Source organism: Melampsora larici-populina (genome assembly GCF_000204055.1).
Source record: "Melampsora larici-populina 98AG31 unplaced genomic scaffold MELLAscaffold_14, whole genome shotgun sequence".
NCBI lineage: Eukaryota > Fungi > Basidiomycota > Pucciniomycetes > Pucciniales > Melampsoraceae > Melampsora > Melampsora laricis-populina.
In genome coordinates, this window is record NW_006768778.1 from 339,018 (window position 1) to 347,150 (window position 8,133).

The 8,133-nt window shown below is 41.7% G+C and overlaps 2 protein-coding genes across 2 annotated transcripts; one reads left to right on the top strand and one right to left on the bottom strand.

Moving 5' to 3' along the window:
* Positions 1 to 338: 338 nt before the first annotated feature.
* Positions 339 to 1,867, bottom strand: MELLADRAFT_85404 (uncharacterized protein; the record flags this gene model as incomplete). Its single annotated transcript, XM_007409093.1, has 3 exons — positions 339 to 719; positions 805 to 995; positions 1,084 to 1,867. 3 exons carry the CDS (start codon positions 1,865 to 1,867, stop codon positions 339 to 341), a joined length of 1,356 nt encoding a protein of 451 aa, XP_007409155.1.
* A 235-nt stretch (positions 1,868 to 2,102) lies between these two features.
* MELLADRAFT_47986 (uncharacterized protein) lies at positions 2,103 to 7,928 on the top strand (the record flags this gene model as incomplete). The annotated part of the gene is made up of 22 exons (XM_007408851.1): positions 2,103 to 2,230; positions 2,312 to 2,645; positions 2,711 to 3,073; positions 3,143 to 3,258; positions 3,330 to 3,429; positions 3,488 to 3,562; positions 3,624 to 3,761; positions 3,822 to 4,081; positions 4,150 to 4,298; positions 4,368 to 4,922; positions 4,988 to 5,272; positions 5,330 to 5,757; positions 5,819 to 6,072; positions 6,157 to 6,257; positions 6,335 to 6,582; positions 6,642 to 6,728; positions 6,790 to 6,858; positions 6,924 to 7,058; positions 7,124 to 7,226; positions 7,302 to 7,538; positions 7,639 to 7,762; positions 7,862 to 7,928. 22 exons carry the CDS (start codon positions 2,193 to 2,195, stop codon positions 7,926 to 7,928), a joined length of 4,266 nt encoding a protein of 1,421 aa, XP_007408913.1.
* Positions 7,929 to 8,133: the final 205 nt, after the last annotated feature.

Genomic DNA, 8,133 nt, shown 5'->3' on the forward strand with positions numbered 1-8,133 from the left:
GTCAATTCTATCACACTCTTGTATGATGTACGAGGATTGTAAGCAGTCTTATTCAGACGCAAGACTACTTAAGAAGTTGGCTCTGTTACCTTACAGTTAGTGATATGAATGTATCATTCCTAGGACAAGCTGACTCTGATGAATGTTTTGATAATTACTTCCTCACGCAATCATATTCAGCGAGGACCCAAGAGACTCGCAAAACCGCAGAGCTGGGTATGTAGAGTACACATGGCCGAAAGTGCATTTGCTTTCCTCTTCGTTTGATCTCAACAGATCAAAAGCTTAAGCACGCTAATTCAGTCCGATTTGAATTGAGATACAATGTCATGTCCACTTTAGCTTGAAGAGTTTGCTGTTATCGGAGCTTGGTCCTCGCAGTCAGTCCAGGAAGAGGTATTCCGAGAATTTCCGAGATCAAAGGCCGTCATGTTTTCAAGCACTTCTCGTGCCTTCAAGCCTCTCTTAGTCAGCACCTTTTGAAGCTCCTCTCGACCTTTGGCAGAAGCAAAGTATTCGTCCAAATTTTCATTTTGAAGTTGATGACCTTCAGTTGTTCGGATTCGTTGTTTCTCTAACTCCAAAGCCATGTGCCATTGTTGAGATTTAGGGCTTCGTCCACGTTTAGCTTGGAATTTATCTAGGAAATCGATCCTATCTTGGATTGCTCGACGACGTTCAGAGACTGTCACTTTGATGTTCCGCATAGAGAATTGAACCTAAGGGCCGAAAGAATGAAGTGAGAAAGATGAGGTCAGATGAGCTAAGGTATTCTAGCGAATATAGCCCCTATTTGAAACTCACCGCTTTCAATTGGCTTTTGATTGTGGACAATGGTTCGCCAGGATTGGCAGGATCGACAAGTTTGCCAAATGTCCTTTTGGCTTCGGTACGTTGAACCAAGAGTAAGTTACGTTCTTTCAACAGAACGTACCACAAAACTTGAAGATCTTGAAAAGATTTCCGACGCAATTGTGCAACAGACCAGAAATGATCTGAGATGATCACAAGATAAATGAGAAGTATCAATAAGTAACGACCCCAAGATGTGCTATATAAATACAAGCACCAGAAGCACTCAACAAGTAGAATCAGTGACCGAACTATTCTCCATAGTCGAACCGCCCCTAAAAAAGTCATAAAGTGGACTTCGAAAGTTTTTTTCGTAATCCCAAAAGCTAGCGTCCTGTGATTGATCTTCTGATGCTGAAGCAGGCTGACTAAGCAGTTCTTGACGTCGTTTTTCATGAGCAAAAGCACTTTTTCGTAAAAGGGCAAGGGCTTGTCTTTGCGGGTATGAATATATCGGGTTACTCTCTCGACCATACTCATGTACAAGAGTAGGTGCACCACGGTTCCATTCTCTGGATGGAAGACTCCAACCTTTGCTCGGAGGTGGTGGCCCGTTGTCTGATTTGATTGGGTCTGTGAACGTGGGATCTTTTGATCGACGAGCCACAAATCGCTCGTCTTCTCTTTGAACATGTTCTTCTTCTTTAAGCTTGAAAAACTTGCGTCGTTTCTCTGCAACCCAATCTACTTTTGAATGCTCATATTTTCCTGTGATACCATCTCGTCGACGGAGTACGTTTGCACTAGAATCCAATTTCCAAGCAAACTCATCGGAATTCGCTCTAGATTTGAAACCTAAAAGTTTACGACGTGAAGTGGTAGTACGAGTAGGTTCATCGGGAGAGATCTTGAAAGAAGGGACTGAAGGATGAATGGGAGGTTTCGGTCGATTACGTTCACGTGAACGTCTAGCAAGAAGTGGTGAAGCAGAATGAAAGTGACGAGGTAGTGAATAGTTTGTAGATTCGAGTAAGAATGGCTGAAGTGGTTTTGAGAATGAGAATCGGAATGACATTGCTGAGCTGAGTTGAGTTGAGTTGAGTTAATGAAAATCCAAACCTGAAAGAATAGGAAAGAATTCTCTGTCGATCGATGGTTCACTAGAACTCGATATAAAGATTTCTCTAAGAATAAAAGCTTTATATCCGAACTAGACATGTAACTTTCTTGTTTCAATCAATCGAAAACTTCAAAATTTGACCATCACCTGATCAAATAACTCCGATGAAATTCTTTTAGCTCCGGAAACACTTCCTCAAGTTTTAAAATTCTGGCTTCTCTATCTTCGTCTCGATATCAGATTGGAACGCAAGCTTTTGGGCACTTCACGGGTTCACAAGATGAAGCAATTGGTCGTTCAAGAGGCTCCTAAAAAGATGTCAGGATAAATTCATCTCAACTATCACGATACCTAATCAAACCTCGTTATACGACTGGGAACTGAAATACTCTTTCTCAGAAAGCATATACAATTTTCAGTTTTATCTTCTCAAGAAATCGTTGCTATCTCCGAATATGAATCCACTCAACGAGATTTATATAGTATGTCCGGTTCGACCGACCCATCTGGTTTTGCAATCCCCGGCGCGCCAGAACCTCTCGTGAAGAAACCAGCGAAAGGAGGTGTCTTAGATACCAGGCTTGGTACATCCGATAAATCAGGAACATGCGGCACTTGTAACGCTAAGATGGCCGATTGCGTTGGACATTATTCATATATCAAACTTATTCTTCCAGTCTTCCATATTGGTTATTTTCGGGCTGTGATTCAAATGCTTCAAGATATATGCAAGGTGCGTGTTTTTTTCTGATTTAGTAAAAAAAGTTCATGAACTAAGTCCGATTATTGAAGATTTAGACTTGTGCAAGAGTGATGTTGAGTGAAGAAGATAGGAGAGTTTACCTACAACGATTTCGAAGACCAAATCTTGAAAATTTACAACGTCAACATTATGCAAAACAAGTTAACACAGCTTGTCGTAAAGTCCTCACTTGTCCATATTGTGGTGCTACTAATGGTATCGTAAAGAAAGTGGGTGCACTTCGAATCGTACATGAAAAATTCAGAGCCAAGAAGAAGGCCGACGAACTTGAAGCGTTTCGGGATACATTTATCAATGCAATCAAAGAAACTAGAGAACTTGCACCTCATTTACACAAAGCACAAGAAGATATGAATCCACTCAGAGTACTAAATCTATTCCGGCGAGTGACACCCTCTGTGAGTTTCGTGTTTGTCATGGTCTTATCGAATCTTGCGTCTTAACGTCTCGTTCTCGCGAGTCATCAGGATTGCGAGCTTTTGGGTTTGGATCCAGAAGTAGGCCGGCCTGAAGAATATATTTGGCAATATATACATGTTCCTCCGGTTTGCATTCGACCAAGTGTAACCCAGGAGGCAGCTACGTAAGTCTATCAGGATCAGACAGAATGTTACAGCCTTGTCCAATACTTACAATCTTTTCTGGTGATGACAGGAATGAGGACGACGTGACAGTCAAGTTGACCGAAATGATCTTTACAAATACATTGATCAAGACTGGTTTGGTCAAGGGTGTTCCAACTCAGAATATCATGGTCCGTCCCCATCTTGTGCCCAGCATATTGTCCATATCTGATCTGATTGTCTACACAGGAACAATGGGAGTTTTTACAACTCTCCGTTGCAATGTACATCAATGCCGAACTCCCTGGAGTGCCTTCACAAATGGTACGTCATTCTAATCCTTGATGCCCGTCAAGTCACTCACTTGAAGCTTCTTGTTTGACAGGGTGCAAAACCTATAAAAGGTTTTTGTCAACGACTGAAAGGAAAAACTGGTCGTTTTCGAGGGAATCTTTCGGGTAAACGTGTGGATTTCTCAGGGAGAACAGTCATTGGCCCAGATCCAAATCTCAGTATCACTGAAGTTAGTATTCATATCTAAATTTTTCGGATGAATCAAGAGTTAATTTTTATCCTCTTCAAGGTGGCTGTTCCAGATCGGATGGCTAAAGTTCTGACCTACCCGGAGCGCGTTACAGCGCATAACTTGGACCGTTTGCGTCAATGCATACGTAATGGTCCTGATGTCCATCCCGGTGCTAACTATCTGATTGCCTCTGGAGCACCTGGTACTGCAGGAGCAGCAACCCAATTCAAACGGTCTTTGAGGTTCGGTAATCGTAATCAGATCGCAAACACTTTACGAATGGGGGATACAGTGGAGAGGCATTTGCACGACGGAGAGTTAGTAGTCATCCATTGTTTAGGTTATAGCTGTTCACGCTATACACCGGCTAACGTTGAACTTTTAGTGTGGTATTATTCAATCGACAACCGAGTTTGCACAAACTTTCCATCATGTCTCATCGCGCAAAGATACGGCCGTGGCGGACTCTGCGATTCAATGAATGTGTCTGTACACCGTACAATGCTGATTTTGACGGAGACGAGATGAATTTGCGTAAGCTTCTTTCAGTAATCTTGCCTTTGATGTGTGTTATCTTATTTGAATTTTGTTCATGATTTCCAGACGTCCCGCAGACAGAGGAAGCTCGCACAGAAGCAACCGAACTCATGAACGTAAAATACAATCTTGTTACTCCACGGAACGGCGAGCCCATCATCGCAGCCACTCAAGATTTCATCACTGCTTCCTACCTCCTCTCGAGAAAAGACAATTTCTACGATCGCCAGCAATTCACACAGGCCTTGCAATACTTATCAGATGCTACTTTACATATTGATCTACCTCCCCCTGTTATATGGAAACCTATCCGACTTTGGACCGGAAAACAAGTTTTCAACGTGCTCATGCGACCTAACAAAGCATCACCAGTCAAAGTCAACATTGAGGCCAAATGTGCCACCCATCATAAAGCTTTACCTGAATTCTTACCTGACATGTCTCCCAACGATGGATGGCTTGTCATCCAAAATTCAGAGATCATGTGTGGTGTCGTCGATAAAGCTATTGTAGGTGGTGGTAAAAAAGATTCAATCTTTGCTGTTATCAATCGAGACTATGGTCCGGACGAAGCAGTCAAAGCCATGAATCGTCTTGCAAAAGTTAGTGCGCGATGGCTGGGTAAGTTTGATTCTGTTTCCTCTTGCATACATCTTCAAACTTCTTACACAATCTGTTCGAAATAGCCAACATGGGATTTTCCATCGGAGTTGGTGATGTCACACCTGGTGAAAGGCTGTCTACACAAAAAGAAAGTTTGGTAGCAAAAGCTTACAAGGAAACGAATGACTTGATTAAGAGTTCGAAAGCGGGGCAGCTACAAACTCTACCGGGTCGTGATCAGGATCAAACGCTAGAGGCAATGATATCAGGTGTCCTCTCTAAAGTCAGAGATAGTTTGGGTGTCATTTGTATGGCAGAACTTACTAGGCATAACGCTCCTTTGATCATGGCTACCTGTGGATCCAAAGGTGAGTCAAACATTGATGATCCAATCATGCTTGTCAAACTGACGTACAATTATATAGGTTCTACAATCAACGTCGCCCAGATGGTTGCTTGTGTCGGGCAACAAATTATCAGCGGTAACCGTATTCCCGATGGATTTCAAGATCGATCGTTACCTCATTTCCATAAAAAAGCCAAGGAGCCACCCGCCAAAGGATTCGTTCGTAACAGTTTTCATTCAGGTCTTCGAGCCACAGAATTTCTCTTTCACGCCATCTCTGGAAGAGAAGGTCTGGTAGATACGGCCGTCAAAACTGCAGAGACAGGTTATATGCAACGTCGACTGATGAAAGCATTAGAAGATCTTTCCACTCGGTATGACGACTCTGTGCGGAATTCGGTTGGTGGTGTGGTACAATTCACATACGGTGATGACGGATTAGATCCAACGTATCTTGAAGGAGATGGGGAACCGGTTGAATTCGCTCGAACATGGCGTCATTCCAAGGTATCAAATTATTTTCCGCATCAAATTCGGTCGATTATTTTCTGACCTCTTGTAATCACAGGCCACTATCTCACATCTCGACGGTCGAGGTTTATATCCATATGAGATTGTACAAACAGTGGCCAAACGACTTGCTGAGCCTCGGTTCGCCAAAGCTTGTACAACCCGATTCACAGATTCAGTTTTGAATTTCATTACCAACTCAGTAGCCAAACCAGCAGCTACTTATCGAGCGAGTTATGGAATGTATCCAGCCATGGAGATGGATGGCGATTGGGATGAGGAGACTGATCTATCAGCTGGAGTTACCGGTAAGTGTTTCTATGATTGGTCTGTTTTTTTATTTGCTTGCATCTTGATCATTTTTGTATGGTTGATTGTGGTGGCTTCAGATGCAAGTAAGAAGATAGTTGCAAACAAGACACAGGTGACGCTCAAACAAATCGATACTTTCCTAGACTATTGTTGGGTCAAATACGTCAAGGCAAAAGTGGAGCCTGGTAAGTACTTCGTGTGAGGTGGTCGAATTCCATGTGGAGCCGTCTAAACTGACGGCCTCGGTTTTACATACATATAGGCACAGCAGTTGGTGCAGTTGGTGCACAATCCATTGGAGAACCAGGAACGCAGATGACTTTGAAGACTTTCCATTTTGCTGGTGTTGCTTCTATGAACATTACACTTGGTGTACCTCGGATCAAAGAAATCATCAACGCGTCTAAAGTTATCAATGGTCCTATCATCAATGCACCTCTGGTTGCTAATCAAAGCGAGCGTGCTGCTAGAATTGTCAAAGCCCGACTAGAAAAAACGTACCTTGGTGATGTATGTTTTCAGTTTGACTAGAAATTATTGAATTTATCTGACCTCCACAGTTCTTTTAGATCACATCTGTCATTGAAGGAATGTACTCGAATGAATCTATGTATGTTGGAATACATATTGATATGGACACAGTCCGTCGCTTGCAGGTAAGGTGAACGTTAACTCTGATGATTGAAGTAATATGCTGACTCATGTATCACGATGCAGCTGGAAGTGACTTTGGATACGATCAAATGGTCGATTGTCAACGCTCCAAAATTAAAAATCCGTGAAGACGTAAGAGAGATCAAATTTCCTAAACTCAAACATCACACTCAACCTTTGTGTTGCCTCTTGATTAGCAAATTCAAGTGATACCTCGAAAAAACCGGATCCGAGTATATGTTGATGGTGTTTTAGCCGATGGTGAAAATGTGTTGCCATTCTATCAAAAGCTTATGTTCCTTAGACGAGTTTTGCCCGGTGTGGTGATCAAAGTACGCCCGCTACTTTCACTAGAGACATGAGAGCATAGCTTTAATGATCTGATTGTTTTACACAGGGCCTTTCTAAAGCTGGCAGAACTGTGATTAATAAGAATACATCAAATGAATATGAACTACTGGTGGAAGGATATGGTTTACGTGAGGTGATGACTACCGACGGTGATTATAATGTGTTTTCTCTTCCGTTGCTTGGCACTCAGACCGCTGATGATGATATTTTTGAGAATGCTTTAGGTGTGGTGGGTACACATACCATGCCGAATCACATCATGGAAGCTCAATCAATATTGGGAATTGAGGCTGGGAGAAATTGTATCATAAAGGAAATCTCATATACAATGGATTCTCATGGACTTAAAGTAGATCCACGGCATATGATGCTCTTAGGAGACATTATGTGTTATAAAGGAGAAGTCTTGGGTATCACAAGATTCGGTGTAGCTAAAATGAAAGACTCAGCAAGTTTTTTTTGTCTTTTCAATGAACTCAAGATTTAGTGGTTTTTCAATTGGACTGACTTTTGTAACTTTGATTTTTTTTCGATGATGATCTATTTAGGTGCTGATGTTAGCTTCATTTGAGAAAACTACTGATCATTTGTTTGATGCAGCTCTTTATAGTAAAAGAGATGCGATTGAAGGTGTTTCTGAATGTATCATTATGGGTAATCCTGCCAATGATATTGGTACTTCTGCGTTAGTGTTTTTCTTTAATATGAAGTAAAAAAAAATAAGTATGATTGAAATTAAAGAAAACTGATTCAAGATTACTTTTTATTTTGAGGGATTTTATAGTGCTTGTTTGGTATCTGATTTACCTGTTTTACCACCCCCACGAAAACTTTTGTTCGAGAATTGTTAAGAAAAGCAAAAGCAAAAGATTTTAGATTTATGTATTTGAGTATTAAGCTGCATACATCATATATACCAATGTGAATTAGACAACAGTTGAGTTTTGGGTCAAGATTTGAAATGATAACATAGGTTAAAGGTCTTAAGCCATTCTTCCGACGCGGCCACGTCCGCTCTCAAAGAGGGGCTTATGGCTAAAACCCCGGGTTTACCCT